The following is a 16,115-nucleotide window of genomic DNA, read 5'->3' as shown; positions in this document are numbered from 1 at the left end:
ATGTGTGTGAAAAAAAACTGCAAAGAAATAGGATTATAAAAAAACAGCTTCCTTACAACTTAGCAGTTGTACATGAGAGAGAGAAAGAGAAATGAGAAACAGAGAGAGAAAGAGAGATGAGGAAGAAAGAGAAAAAGATGACACAGATAAGAAAGAGGGAGAAAGACAGAGACAGAGATATCTGTTTAAAAGAAAATAGAAAAATGGCTCTGAGTGTTTAAGGTTGCATACCACTGGGTTAGGCCAGCACCATGGTCATTAAGTGAACCTTGTGGTCATTAAGCAAACAATGGTTGTTTAAAAAGTCAATTTTCCCCAATGGGCATTTTTAACCAGAAACCAGAAAGAATTGTTGGAAACTGGCAAAAAACATAGAAAACCTCAGTCACAAGACTGTGGAATGTTGTAACTGGTCACAAGTATGTGTGTGTGTGTGTATATGGCTGTCAAAACACCAAAAACAGGCCAAGTAATTCTGTGGAGGTCAGTTGTAAATTAGAACACTTGCTAAGCAACTGGCCATTAAGCGAGGACCTGGTCATTAAGCGAGGACCACTTACATTCGGTTTGCCAGTCACATGACCACCTGGCCAAGCCCACTCCAGTCACATGACCCCCTAGGCACGCCCAGCCAGCAAGCCATGACCACCAAGCCACACCCACAAATTAGGCCACGCCCACAGATCCAGTTGTTAAGAAATTTGAATCCCACCCTTGCTTAAATCTCCCCCTTTGATCTTGCCAGAATCTCTACTCCTGTCCCGCTGGTGAGTTAAGTAGCCCAGTGGTCCCCAACCACTGGGCCCCGGACCGGTACCAGTCCTTGGATCATTTTTTACCAGGCCGTAAAGAAGTGGGTGCCGCCATCTTGTTTCGGCGGCGCTTGAGAAAGTGCTTCTGGGTGAACTTGTCGGTTGTCAGTTGGAAAGCGGCGTTTGGGTGCTGGAGGAATCCTCACGCCTTAGTTTCAACAAGGGTGGGGGGGCGGCTTCCAACGAAGAGCCGTCCCGATGGCGGTGGAGTCTTGCGTTAGGAGGAGATTAAGAAAGAGCCCAAAAAGCCCATCGACAAAGGTACAAAGGAGGAGTTGAAGGTGGCGGAGAGAAGCGGGGGACGGCTGGCTGGCCGGTCGCTCGGCTCGCCTTGCCTTGGTCGTGCGCACTGATGCCGGTACCGGTCCATGGATCATTTTGTGATGCCGGTACTGGGCCATGGGACAAAAAAGGTTGGGGGCCACTGATGTAGCCTTCCAGCTCAACACCTTCATCTGGAATAAGTGAATGAAGCCAAGTTTCTGTGATTAGCAAAACACAGCAGTTCCTGATGAATTTAGTCTTCGCAATCTGTAGCCTTAATTCATCCATTTTGTTAGTCAGAGGTCTTGCATTGGTAAGAAATATACTTGGAATTGAAGGCTTGTGTGGAAATAATGTCAGTGTGTGCTCCCTTCAAAATCCAAGAAAGAAATACCCAGACTCCATGGATCAGAGCAAAGTTATTCTTTTACTGGAAATTAAAGTGGAAGCTACAGATGGAATTCCGAATCTGAGAATTTGGCGCGCAGATCACATATACAAAGAAATGGAATTGTTCCCACCCCCCAAAGTCCAGAAGTCTCTTCCAATTAAAAGTTCTGAATATGATCATGTGGGCATCTTCAGGTGGTGATGAGGCCTCTGTCCGTTGACCTTGACATATTTTGATAAAACTTCGCAGCTGCGCAAAAAGGGATAGAAGCTAGCAAGGAAATGGAAAGTTGAAAAGAAGAAATCATACACCCCCTCCTCTTGCTTACCCACAGTAAAGGAATGCAAAACACCTCCAGCTCTCTTCCCCCCACAATTACCACCACCACCCTGTTGCTAATGACAGCCGAAAGAATTAAGCCTAGCAGTAGAGAAGATACAGTAGATAGGATATGAGAGAGATAAATGAGATAGATAGCAGTTAGGGTAGCCGAAGAGATCTTGAAGCTGACACTTACTCAGCCTAAAGAAAACCCCAGCACGGCATCCTCTCTTCCTCTTCCTGTTCTTCTTTCTCCGCCTCTTCCTCCTTCCTACAGGGATAGTGATCCATGGCTCCCCCAGGGGCCTAACTGCCTCCTTCGCTATGTTCTGAGAATGTATAAAATCATCCGTAATAGCCTTTTCACATTTCAGTCCAATTTGTAACATGGCATGCCGACTTTGGATGCTCCTTGCCCCACAGGATTCAATCAAGGAAAGGATCCAAACCACACAACAGAATCATACACACCATACATTGAAAGGAGGAGCGGTTAGCCGCAGCATCCATGTGCGCAGCCATCTTGAAAACCTAGTAAAATGTTAGTAAATGTTTACTGATGTTAGTAAAATGAGATCACCTGTAAGTCCAGAAAGTCTGATATTTCCCAACCCAAGACAGAGAATGAGACCATGAAAAGAGGCCCCTGTATCAGACACTGCAGTTTGCTGCTAGCATCATCTACAGGATCTCAATTGCTACTACACTGCCATTTGATCCAAAATTTCCATTGCTAAGTGGGACATTTGGTAAGTGAATTTTTGTGCCATTTGAGGATATTTCTTGCTGGGATTGTCGCATGAATCACCACAGTTGTTAAGTTAGTAACACAGTTGTTCAGTAAATCTGACTCCTCCATTTCTTGTCTGAAGGTCGCAAAAGACGATCCCATGACCCGGGGACACTGCAACCGTCATAAATGCGAGTCGGTTGCCAAGCGGCTGAATTTTGACCACGTGACCATAGGGATGCTGCCACTGGCCTTCTTGAGTGGGAAAAACCATCCTAAATCACTTTTTTCTGTGCCTTTGAACAGACTGTTCTGAGTCCAGGACTGCTTGCAAAGGAGCAATGGAGTATTTGCTGTTAAGAGGCAATCCTGATTGTTCATCGTTCTATGGAAATACATTGTAAGTTGAGGACTCTCCTGTCAGAATAAGCGCATGCAAACAGACTCCCTTTTCCTGACAACAGGAGGATTTTTGAAGACAAAAGGAGGAGTTTTGAAGGAGGAGATCGGACAACCCTTTGCCTGTGATGGTACTACAGGGTTTCCAGCCTGAGCAGGGGGTTGGACTAGAAGACCTCCAAGGTCCCATCCCAGCCCTGTTATTCTGTAATTCCCTCCTAACTGCTCCTCATCCCCCGCTCCTCCTGTCCCTGGGCGTCGTCCCCTCTCCCCCCACCCCACGTTTCTCTGACCGCCCTGGGAGAAGCAGCCCTGGACTCCCTGCCCAGCTGACCCTCCCACTGGGGACCGCTTCCCCGGGCAGATGGAGAGGGGCCAGGCCGGGGAAGTCCCGAGTGGGCGGCGCCTTCGGCCCTTTCGACAATGGGAGGAGCTGGACGGAGAGGGGAAAGAAGTGTAAACATTTCCTGCTTGGGCTCTGCGAAGTCCTGGCTGGGGCTCTCCCGAGAAGGGGGATCCACCGACGGGAAGGGAGGGAGGGAGGGAGCGTGGCCGGCGGGGCTGCGAGGAAAGCGGATCGTGGATCTGTTCCTGCGCGCATCACTTGAGGAGCAGAGTGCGGACGAAGAACAAAGCCGCCTGTTTCCTTTTGAGCGCCAGGTAAGGACCTCCCTCCCTTCTTCCTTCCTTTCTCCCTCCCTCCTTCCTTTCATCCTTCCTTCCTTCCTTCCCCTTTTCCCACCTGGGGAAATGCCCGGACAAGTGAGCCTTCAAGGCGAAGGTGAGCCTTCTTGGGGCGCTGCTAAGATCGCTCCTGCCCTCCCCACTTCCTCCTGGGGGAGATGATTCTGCCGGCCCTTCCCGATCGTTTCCCGGCACTTTCTCTTTCCCCTCTGGGGCTGTTTCAGGTCCGGAAGGCTCCGGGTTGAATGGCTGCTAAAGCGGCCGGAGGGAAAGGGGGCGATCCCTCCCAGGAGCTTCTGTTTGCTTCTATTCTATTCTATTCTATTCCATTCCATTCTATTCTAAAGTAACTTAAATATAAAAGTGTGCTGAAGAAATAATGCAGGATCTTTCCTAGCCTTATGAGAGAACCCAGTTTTATCCAAACCTGAATACAGGTATAGTTGATTTACCAGCACACTTAGGACCAACATTTCTGATACTAAGCCAGACAGTTGTTAAGTGAGTTTTGCCCCCTTTTACGACCTTACTGGCTCCAGTTGTTACATGAACCTCTGCAGTTGTTGAGTTAGTAACAGCTGTTGAGTTAGTGATGGTGAAGGGAATCTGGCTTCTCTATTGACTTTGCTTGCCAGAAGGTGGCAACAAGTGACCATAGGATGCTGTGACTATCAAAAATAGGAGTCAGTTGCCAAGCACTAGAATTTTGATAGCATGTGTATGGGGATGCTACAATAGCTATGTGAAAAGCAGTAATGAGTCACTTTTTTCAGTGTCATCGTAACTTCAAATGGTCACTAAATGAAAGGTGGTAATTCGAGGACTACCAGTATGTTTGACCCAGAGAGAATTGGACTCTGCCTCTTTTGTTGGTGCCAAGCCAGACCAAGTACTCCTGATTTACAACTCAGCATAAATCCCTGGATATGGGAGCAGGTCAAGCTCTGTGGTCCTTTAATGCACACATTCATGGCTGAGATAATCTGCCTCTGAATCCAATCCATGGTCCGTCCACACCTTTCGGTTCTCCTCTCACCCAGAACGAGCTTCTGTGTGTTGTTGCTGTGGCTGCAAAGGACTCACCTAACTAGAATAGAAATAGAAATAGAAATAGAAATAGAATAGAATAGAATAGAATAGAATAGAATAGAATAGAATAGAATAGAATAGAATAGAATAGAATAGAATAGAATAGAATAGAATTCTTTATTGGCCAAGTGTGATTGGACACACAAGGAATTTGTTTTGGTGCATATGCACTCTGTGTTCATAAAAAGAAAAGACACATATGTCAAGAATCATAAGTATAAAACTTAGCAGTAGTCATAGGGTACAAATAAGCAATGACATCATATTAGGAAACAGTCAATATAAATCATAAGTATACAAGCGACAAAGTTACAGTCATAGAGTCACAAGTGGGAGGGGATGGGTGATAAGGAGTAGGTGACAAGATGTAACAGTAATAGTAGTGTACACTTTGTGAATAGTTGAACAGTGTTGAGGGAATTATTGGTTTAGCAGAGTGATGGCATGTGGGGAAAAACTCTCCTTGTGTCTAGTTGTTCTGGTGTGCAACACTCTATAGCGTCGTTTTGAGGGAAGGAGTTGAAACAGTTTATGTCCAGGATGTGAGGGGTCTGTAAATATTTTCACAGCCCTCTTTTTGACTTGTGCAGGATACAGGTCCTCGATTGAAGGCAGGTTGGTAGTAACTGTTTTTTCTGCAGTCCTAATTACTCTCTGAAGTCTGTGTCTGTCCTGTTGGGTTGCAGAACCAAACCAGACAGTTATAGAGGTGCAGATGACAGACTCAATTATTCCTCTGTAGAACTGGATCAGCAGCTCCTTGGGCAGTTTGAGCTTTCTGAGTTGGTGCAGAAAGAACATTCTTTGTTGTGCTTTTTTGATGACATTTTTGATGTTAGGTGTCCATTTTAGGTCATGTGATATAGAAGCTAGAAATTTGAAGGTCTCTACTGTTGATACTGCGTTGTCTACTATTGTAAGAGGTGGTAGTCTGGGAGGGTTGCTTCTAAAGTCTACCAGCATTTCTAAAGTTTTGAGTGTGTTCAGTTCCAGATTATTCCAGTTACATCATGAGGCAAGTTGTACAACCTCCTGTCTTTATGCGGATTCGTCGTTGTCTCGAATGAGACCAATCACCGATGTGTCATCTGCAAACTTCAGTATTTTAACAGATGGATCGTTTGAGATGCAGTCATTGATATATAGGGAGAAGAGAAGTGGAGAAAGCATCCAGCCATGGGGGGTGGGCTGTGCTGATTGTACAGTTATCGGATGTGATTCTGCCTAGCTTCACCTGCTGCTTCCTGTCTGTTAGGAAAGGGGGTCTCTAGTTAGCCTAGAAATAGGCTAAAATCAGCCTTCTGCACTGGATGTTCAAGAACATAATAGCCAATGATTTCTTTGCTGCTTTGTTTCCACTCCTAGACCCTCTCATGGCCATGGCTTCATCTCTTGGAACTTCAGTTCTTTGTAGTGGAGGATCAACAGTGGCTGAGCTTCCAACGCAGGTAGGAGGATTCTCCCCTCCCCTCCCCAGGTGTGCCAATCTCCCAATAACAGAATAACACAATTGGAAGGGATCTTGGAGATCTTCTAGTCCATCCCCCTGTTTCAAGCAGGAGACCCTATACCCTTTCAGACAAGTGGGTGTCCAGTCTCACCTTTAAAATCTCCAGCCACAACTTCTGAAGGCAAACCGTTAAGTTAATTGTTCTCACTGTCAGGAAGTTTCTACTTAATACCAGGTTGCCTTTATCCACCATTAGTTTCCATCCATCGTTTCTTCTCTTGCCTTTTGGTACTTTGGAAAATAAGTTGAGCCCCCTCTTGTTTGGGGCGGCCCCAGAAATATTGGAACACTACTATTGTGTCTCCCCTGGTCCTTTTTTTCCCTAGACTGGCCATATCCAGTTTTTCATATATTTTGTCTACAGGCCTTTAATTATCTTAATTGCTCTTTTCTGCACTTCTTCCAAAACGTGAACATCTTTTTTGTAATGTGGTGACCAAATCTGAATGCAGTATTCCAGGTGTGGCCTTACTATGGTTATATAAAGCAGTGCTAATACTAAGCCCAAGGTGAAAAGAAAAGTCCAAGCTTGACTTTTGCATGGAAGTTAAATGTTGAACCCCACTTCCCTTGATTCGGCATGATTAATCAGGTCACCACCGTGGGTAAAATTGGTGTTGGGTTTGGCCAATTTACCCAAAGTCTAGCTCATCAGCAGAAAGCAAAGTAATTTGGGGTTGCTGCTCCTGTGGAATCAACCAAACCAATAAAACATTAACTAGATGTATCTCTAGCCAGAGGCACTTTGTTTCTGTAAAAGTTCTCCAGAACAGATGTCTGTCAAGGAATTGCAAGCAGCTGTCAAGATGAAGTCAGAGATACGTAATCTGAACTTGTAGTCCTTTATATAAATATCAATATATTTAACCTACACATTTACAGCAGTCTTTGTTATCATCCAGAACAGGAAGAACATAAGATAGCCAGGAACACAGGAACATTGTGAGGTAAATCTAAAACATTATCATAGCATAGATTGCATCCTGCATGAGTCAGCTCTCTCTAATCAGTTACAATTGTGTTCCGGCCTATTGTAGACTTTACTCTTTCAGCTACCAAATTCAATATCCTACATGTTCTTTGCCCTAATTGAAAACTGTGGAGGTTTCTCATTAAGAAGAAGACTCGCATGTAATCCATTGGAGTGTTCATTGTTAGGAATATTCATGGAATATGTTGGGTTTTTCTCCTCTCCCTGTGTCAGGATTTGGTATCATTTGAGGATGTAGCTGTGTTTTTCTCCATGGAGGAATGGGCCCTGCTGGACTCTGAGCAAAAAGCCCTGTACGAAGAGGTCATGCTGGAAAACAAGAGGAACATTGCCTCATTGGGTGAGAGATTCTGTTAAGATACTGACATTTAGTAACCAAAGGTCAAATCTTATATCAACTTAATGTGAGATTTGTTGTCTAGTTTGGAAATAAACAATCACCAGCCAAAACTTCCAAGTGAAAACAATGGTAATTTTATTCTCTTTGCAAGGTGGGTGGAGCACACACACACACAGGTACACTGGATACTTTGCCTTATATTCTCTAGCACAGTTACCAATTTACCTCCCACCTTTTCTTCATTGGCTTAGTAATAATGATGTCACAACCTATTCAAAGTGTCTAAAGTGAATACATTATCTCCACCCCTGATTACATCTCCCACGACTCTAATTCTATCTCCCCCTGCCCTTATTTACAAATTTCCTTTTATGGTCCTAGTTCCCAGGGGTTGTCTCTAGAGTAACTATCATATCAATGAAATCTGGTTATGGTCGGATTCCAGCATAGCAGAGGCCTCTAATCCTAGCTCCTACATACAATTCTCAAGCTTCAGCCTAGTTCATGAGAATTAGAAATATATAGAATGTATTTTGTTCACAGGCTAACATGTCTTTTTACAATTCTGTAAAAACAATACAACTCTTTTTTCCACATTAATACCAATACAGCACAATGTTTTGAACAAATGGGAGTTTGGAAGAAGTTTGATACTGTTCAAATAGAGCAATATTGCTTAATCGCTTTCACACTACAGTTTGTGTTAACGTTTCTTTTTTTATTGTTGCAACCAGGTGACAGATGGGAGATGGAGGATTCAGGCCAAGAGGCAGCAGCACCTTTGCCAAAAGACAAAAAGGAAGTTGCAGAAAAGATATATGGAAGGCAAAGTTCAGAGCAAAGCCAGTTAACGGGGGAGCTGGAGAATTGCTCTGGTTTACCTTGTCTGGCTATCAATGTCTTATTGGACACAGATGATAGCCATGAAAAAGAAGTGTGTTCAAGGTGTGGGAAAAGACTCTGCAATGAATCTGGATTATGTGACTGTGGCGAAAGCCCTGCTGGTGAGAAACAAGATGGAAGCAGGCAACACCCCAGAAGGAGCCTTCCTCCTCCTTTACGTGAAAGAATAGAAGAAGGAGGGAAATTGTTGAAATCAACGGAGTGTGCAGAAAGTTTCAGTGCAAGCCGCTCTCTTGCACTGCATAAAAAGATTCACAAAGCAGAGGAGCCACACAAATGTCTGGATTGTGGACGGACCTTCAGGCAGAAAAACCATCTTAATTCACATCAGAGGGTTCACAAAAAGAAGCAGCATCATGAATGCATCCCCTGTGGAAAGACCGTCGGAAGCAGCGCCTCCCTTACTTCCCATCAAAGTCTCCACAGAGAGGAGAAGTTGCATCAATGCAGGGAGGGTGGAATGAGGTTTACTCAGAGCAAGGAACCGAATTCCCAGAAAAAAAGCCCCACTGGGAAGAAATCATGTAAATGCCTGGAATGTGGGAAGAGCTTCGGCTCTGCAAGTGGCCTCATTCACCATAACAGGATCCATACGGGGGAAAAGCCGTATCATTGCACGGTGTGCGGAAAGAGCTTCGCACAAAAAAACAATTTCAATTTACATAAGAGGATCCACACAGGAGAGAAGCCATATAGATGCACAGAGTGTGGAAAATGCTTCAGTGCCTCAGGTGCCCTTACCTCCCATAAGAGGATCCACACAGGGGAGAAACCCTATGAATGCCTGGAGTGTGGAAAAAGCTTTAGCAACACCTCATCGCTAACCTTACATAATAGGATGCATAAAGGGGAGAAACCTTATAAATGCCTGCAATGTGGAAAAAGCTTCAGTCAAAAAGTTCACCTTAAGTCACATGAAAGAATCCACACGGGGGAGAAGCCCTTTCAATGCATGGAGTGTGGAAAGCGCTTTGCCCATCCTGGTGGCCTTCCTGCCCACAACCGGACCCACACAGGGGAGAAACCATACAGATGCCTGGAGTGTGGAAAGAGCTTCCGTAAATCCAGCCACCTAACTTCCCACAGAAGAATCCACACTGGAGAGAAACCGTACCAATGCACCGAGTGTGGAAAGAGCTTCAGTCTAACAAGTCACCTTAATATCCATAAAAGGACCCACACAGGTGAAAAGCCTTATAAGTGCCCTGAATGTGACAAATGCTTCACTGATTTGGCGACTCTCTCTCGTCACAAAAGGCTCCACACTGGGGAGAAACCGTATAAGTGCACGGAGTGTGGCATGACTTTCAGGACGAGTGGTGTCCTCGGTATCCATAAGAGGATCCACACTGGGGAGAAACCGTATACATGTCATGAATGCGGAAAAAGCTTTAGTCAAAATAATTCACTCAGGAGTCACAGAAGGCTTCACTCGGGGGAGAAACCTTATAAATGCCTGGAGTGTGGGAAATGTTTTCCTGTGAGCAGCCAGCTGAGCTACCACAATAGGATCCACACAGGAGAGAAACCGTTTAAATGCATTGAGTGTGGAAAGAGTTTCAAAGATGGCAGGAATCTTAGGCTCCATAAAAGAATCCACACAGGGGAGAAGCCGTATCAGTCTGTGGAGTGTGGAAAGAAATTCACAACCAGGGGTAACTTTAATTGCCATAAGAAGATGCACAGCAGGAAAAAATGACATTCGGCGTGAAATTCAATCTAAGTGGGGGATGGATAGAGCTGCCCCACGCACTCCTTATCGACTTACCTGATGACTGCCACACTCAGACCTCCCATACCCCGACATCAGTTGCACTGCTGCCCTAAATCCAGCCACTTAACTTCCCACGGAAGAATCCACACTGGGGAGAAACTGTGTCAATGCACTGAGAGTGGAAAGAGCTTCAGTAATCCACGGAGTCTTGCTCTCCGTAAAGGGATCCACACGGGTGAAAAGCCTTATAAGTGCACTTAATGTGACAAATGCTTCAACAATTTGGGGGCCCTCACTTTCACAAAAGGCTCCACACTGGGGAGAAACCATACGAATGCCGCATGTGTGGAAACAGCTTCAGGGCAAAAAATAGCTATGTTGTACATAGCAGCATCCACACTGGGGTGAAACCCTATCAGGGCCAGGAGTGTGGAAAATGTTTCAGTGATTCTGGAGCACTGAGGATCCACAAGAGGATCCACGCTGGGGAGAAACCGTATACATGTCATGAGTCCAGAAAAGGCTTTAGTTGAAATCGTTCACTCAGGATCCATAGAAGAGTTCACTCGGGGAGAAACCCTATAAATGCTTGGAGTGTGGACAATGTTTTCCTGTGAGTGAAACTTTTTGCTCCCAGAAGGCTTCCCTGGGGCCCAAGAAGGCAAAAAATGGAGCGCGTCCCTTTTTGCCTCCTGGCCAAAGCAGTGAGATAGCAGCAAGGGGGATCCTGGCACAGCTGATCACAGCTGATCAGGAAGGGGGAAAAAAAGAAATACCTTAAGGGGTGACTGGGCAGAAAGAACGCAGTCAGTTATGTCAGACATGCACGATAAAGACTGACTGAACAGAGAGGTGTGTGGCCAGCCAGGGACATGGTTTCCCAGTTCTCCAAACTGCGCAGAATCAGAAGAACCGGTCCTATAGAACTGGTCCGAACCGGTAGAATCCCATCCCTGCTCCTTACCCACTTACCTGAGGGCAGCCACAGTCAGACCTCCCATATCCTGACACCTGTTGCACTGCTGCCTGACTTTTGCAGACGGTTGTAGCAGCTTGCGCCATATGGCTCGTGCATGTGCCGCCAACTAACAGCAGAACGCCACAAGGCTTGTCGTGCTGGTGCCGCCGCTTGTGGCCGAATGCCTCAAGGCTCATCGCGATGATGCCATCGCTCAAATACGCAATGGCACGTGTACAACACAGAAGATGCCGAGTAGTAGCATGATAGGTGTTGGGGCAGGGGTGGCATGGCTATAGTAGTCCTTAGGTAAGTGGGTACATCCTGGCACTTATTTTTGAGCGGAAAAGAATATAAGACTGCGTCTTGTTTTGGGGAAAACGTGGTATCTAAAACTAAAATGTTTTGCTTTGATGTTATTACTGATCCAAAGGGAGTCGGAAGCCATTGCCTTTTTTCTTTCCACATCTTCCCCTTTCCTTCCTCATAGACAGAGAGATACAGAAAGAGGGGAGATTTCCTTAGGTTACTTTTTCTGCACAATAAAGTTTTTGCTTTCAACCTTCTCTTCCATGTGTTCTGTTTGAGGCCTTGGCATATCTGGTAACGGACTCAACGTTGGGGCAGGAAAGGTAACGAAAACCAAAAGGGCCTTTTTGTTCAGGGTGATCTTGTTCCTTCTTTCAACCACGCTAGAAATGCAATTATTGAGGAGGAAATGGCAAATATGCCAGAATCCCTGCAAACATGAAGCAGGCTCTATATTTGGGGGGGTATAAAACTTGTGTCGTCATCTGATGTATCGGAACTTTCTTCCCCTCCGCTAAACCGGGGAGGGGCCGGTCCAGCACGCAATGCATCCGGCCTGCTCTAAATGGCTTGGAGCTGTTTAAGTAGAAGAAATATTTTGCACAGGTAGTCCTTGACTGACGACACAAATGAGCCCCAAATTTTAGTTGTTGAGTGAGAGATTTGTTAAGTGAAGTTTGCTCCATTTTGTGACCTCTCTTGCCACAGTTGTTCAGTGAATCCCCACAGTTGTTAAATTAGGAACATGGTTGTTAAGCAGATCTGGTTTTCGTATTGACGTTGCTCATCGGAACGTGACCCCGGGACACTGCAACCGTCATAAATGCAAGTAAATTCCCAAGTGTCTGGATTTTGATCATGTGACCATGGGGATGCTTGAACGGTCGTAAGTGCGAAAAACACACTTTTTCAGTGCCATTGTAACTTTGAACGGTCGCTAAATGAAATGTTGTAAGTCAGGGAGCATCTGTACTACGTAGAAGTAGTTTTTCTTCTGAACTTCAAATACTTTTAAATGGAGGGATTAAATATTTCCCCGTTCTTTTAAATAGTTTTTAAACAATTTTTTACCTCAGTCCTTTTAAATCATTAAATATTTCCTAGCTCAGAGGTTTTCTTCCACTTCAAAATGGAAGGGTTAGTGACCTATTTCACTGCTGAACTCAGATTATAAAATCGTTGTTTCAGTAATGGCATAAAGAAAGATACTTGAATAATTTTATACACTCTGATCAAAATGGATTTCTGCCAAAGAGACAAATTAAAGATAATATGAGAATAATTGTGGACACTTTGGAATACTATGAGGCACATTTGGAGAAGCAAATGGCTTTGATATTCCTAGATGCACAAAAAGCCTTTGATAATGTGAATTGACGGTTTATGTTAGTACAATTGGAGCAGATGGGCTTTGGTGGAAAATTTATTCAAATCATTGAAGCAATATTGGTAGGCTATCAGCAAAGGTAATGATAAATGGAGAATTAACAGAAAATATTGATATTAAGAAAGGAAGTAGGCAAGGTTGCCCGTTGTCACCTCAGTTGTTTGTGTTGACCTTGGAGGTACTAAATAAAAGTATTAGAGAGGTTAGGGAAATAAAAGGAATGAAAATCAAGAGGAAGAATATAAACTACAAGCATTTGTGGATGACCTGCTCTTTATCTTAGAAGATCCATAAGAAATTGTGGATGACCTGCTCTTTATCTTAGAAGATCCATAAGAAACAGTGCCCAAATTAATAGAAAAGATTAAGGCATATGGATTGGTGTCTGGCTTCAAAATAAATAAAGATAAAACAAGGATTCTGACAAAGACCATAGTTGAAAAAAGAAAGAAAGAGTTGGCTGAGACTTTGAAGATTCAGATCACAAACAAAGTTAAATATTTAGGAATATACTTAACAGCTAGATGTGGCACACTTAAAGAGGACAACTATTATAAACTCAAAACAACAGATTGTGACAGACTTGGCAAAATGGGAAAATTTGAATTATCTTTAATAGGGAGAATATCTACAATTAAGATTAATATATTACCAAGGATTTTATATTTGTTCCAGACAATTCCAATCAAGTTAAGGAAAGATTATTTTGAAGATTTAAACAAAATAGTATGGAAATATATTTGGCAGGGAAAGAAGGCGAGAATTAAATTAAAATTACTACAAGATTCTAGGACAAGAGGAGGTTTTGGCTTACCCAACTGGGAATTATATTATCAGACGACAACATTGATGTGGGTTAAGGAATGGATAACATTAAGGAATATTAGATTATTGACATTAGAAGGCCATGATTTGTTATTAGGATGACATGCCTTCTTATGGTACAAGGGGACTAAAACACATGAGTATTTTAGGAGGCACTACATATAAGAGGCTTTGCTATTAATATGGAAGAAAATTAAAAGACTATATTACCTAAAAATACCAGTCTGGCTGTCAACTATTGAAGCATTTGAGTATCCAGTAATTTATAAAATGGAACAAACAGTCAGATATGGCAAAATATTAAATGAAAAGGGTGACCTTAAATCTATGCAAGAATTAGAACAAGAAATAAGAATGAATTGGTTTTCATATGTGCAAATATAATCTAGATATAATAAAAATCTTAAAACAGAAGGTTTTTATGATAAATTAACTGAGTTGGATAAAATTTTGACAGGTACTGATGAAAAGATGATTACAAAATTATATGGACATTTATTAGAGGTTAAACTAGAAGAAGGACAAGTAAAAGAAATAATGATTGCTTGGGGAATTTTGGATGTGGGATAGACTTAGAAAAATGGCAAAAATTATGGTCTCGAAATTATAAAATGACAATGACAACAGCATATAAAGAGAATTTCTATAAGATGTTTTACAGGTGGCATTTACCCCCAGCAAGAATAGCAAGAATGTTTAAGAACATGTCAGAGAAATGTTGGAAGTGTCATCAGATACCTGGATCTTACTATCATATGTGGTGGATGTGTGCAGAGGCTAAAAGATATTGGACTAAAATCCACACGTGGTTGGAAAAAAATGACAAAAAAACATATAGATTTGAAACCAGAGATATTTTTATTGGGTATTATACCTGAAATATACAGCAGAGAATTGATATATTTGATTGTAAATGTATTAACAGCAGCTAGAATTGTATTTGTTAAAAACAGGAAAAATGAGAAAATTCCAATGGAAGATGAAGTTATTGAGAAAATAATGGAGCGCAGAAATGAGTAAATTGACACTTGAAATTAGAGAGCAAGAAGATAAACTATTTTATAAGATATGGGATTTATTTTATCTATGGTTAAAATAATAAAATAGGGAAATGAAATACTTTATAATACAAGTACAATAGAACTATAGAGACAAAGTAATGTAAGGATAGGTTGTTTTTGAATAGATTGGTGAGGATGAAATGAATGTTATAAAATAGGTTAAGTAAAAATGGGGATTTGCTCATATAAAATGATGGAATGTAGTAACAGTCTAATAAACAAATAATAATGATAATATAAATATATATAGTTGATTTATAATATGAGGACTAATTTGAATTAGAAGGGAATGACTGTAAAGATTGTGCACAAGAGATTTGTACCAACCGACACACTGTATGTAACTTAAAAGATGGTTTTATGTTTTTTGTTTGTTTTGTTTATGTTTGTCTAAAAAAAAAAAAACTTTGAAAACAAAATGGAAGTGTTAGTTGGACTCTCTTACGGAGAAATAAATGGTTCTGCATTTATTGGGGACAGTATCACAAAAAAGCAGGGAGGAAAATCCCCCTTTTATCTTTATTCTCCTCTTTTGGGGTAAGAAACTTTGGACTGAATTGTGGTTGTCTAATACATCTCAAAGTTGCCTTGCTCTCAGATGGGCCCCATTAACCCTTCAGACACAGGTGGTCTTCCCCTTACAACTGCCGTTCTGTGCAAAATTTCCATTGCTAAGTGGGACATTTGGTAAGTGAATTTTTGTGCCATTTGAGGATATTTCTTGCTGGGGTTGTTTCGTGAATCACCATAGTTGTTAAGTTAGTAGCACAGTTGTTCAGCAAATCTGGTTCCCCCATTTCTTGTCCGAAGGTCGCAAAAGACAATCCCATGACCCGGGGACTCTGCAACCGTCATAAATACATGTCGGTTGCCAAGCAGCTGAATTTTGGCCACGTGACCATGGGGATGCTGCCACTGGCCTTCCTTAAGTGGGGAATGTTAGGAATATGAGTCACCTAACAGCTATTTGGGTTAGAAATATATATAAACCAGGATAAACATTTTAAAACTGTATCTTTAAGAAAATGCAAAACTGTAATTGGGTGTGGTTTCTCAAACAGCCATAAGATGGAGCCAGAAACCTGGGTTGTTTAGTCTGAGTCTCAGAAGAGAAGGTAAGTGTATCTCTGATTCCTTCTGTTAGAAAGTATTGCTCCATTTCTTCTAATTGACTGATATTACTAGATTTAATGTAAGTCTGATACTGAACTGTTTTTGACACTGGAACTTGATATTTGGATTATCCCTGGATTGAAAAACTGACTGATTTACCCATGAATGACTTTTGGACTGCTTATCTTGAACTTTGCTTAAACATTTCTAGAAGTAAAAACCTACATTTACTGTAGAGTGTATCTGTGTACTGTGTGTGTATTATTCAAACACTTCTCTCAAATATGTCTCCCTGTATGCGCTCATTCTCCTAA

General features: G+C 42.5%; 1 protein-coding gene across 3 annotated transcripts in view; it reads left to right on the top strand.

Annotated features, from left to right (window-relative positions):
* LOC113452095 (uncharacterized) overlaps positions 1 to 11,672 on the top strand; it is a 69,482-nt gene extending 57,810 nt beyond the window's left edge. For 2 of the 3 annotated variants that reach the window (XM_087927707.1, XM_087927710.1), the window contains exons 2-4: positions 6,056 to 6,138; positions 7,405 to 7,531; positions 8,266 to 11,672. In XM_087927707.1, coding sequence (XP_087783833.1) covers positions 6,056 to 6,138; positions 7,405 to 7,531; positions 8,266 to 10,133 — 2,078 coding nt within the window. In that variant the 3' untranslated portion in view covers positions 10,134 to 11,672. Of the gene's footprint in view, positions 1 to 3,182; positions 3,578 to 6,055; positions 6,139 to 7,404; positions 7,532 to 8,265 lie in introns of those variants that run through there. The other variant, XM_087927708.1, reaches the window with a different exon arrangement.
* Positions 11,673 to 16,115: the final 4,443 nt, after the last annotated feature.

Source organism: Pseudonaja textilis, chromosome 2 (assembly GCF_049901715.1).
Source record: "Pseudonaja textilis isolate UNSWEBS1 chromosome 2, rPseTex1.2, whole genome shotgun sequence".
NCBI classification, from domain to species: Eukaryota; Metazoa; Chordata; class Lepidosauria; order Squamata; family Elapidae; genus Pseudonaja; species Pseudonaja textilis.
The sequence above is the reverse complement of the archived record's forward strand: the minus strand, read 5'-3'. Positions and strand labels throughout refer to the sequence as shown.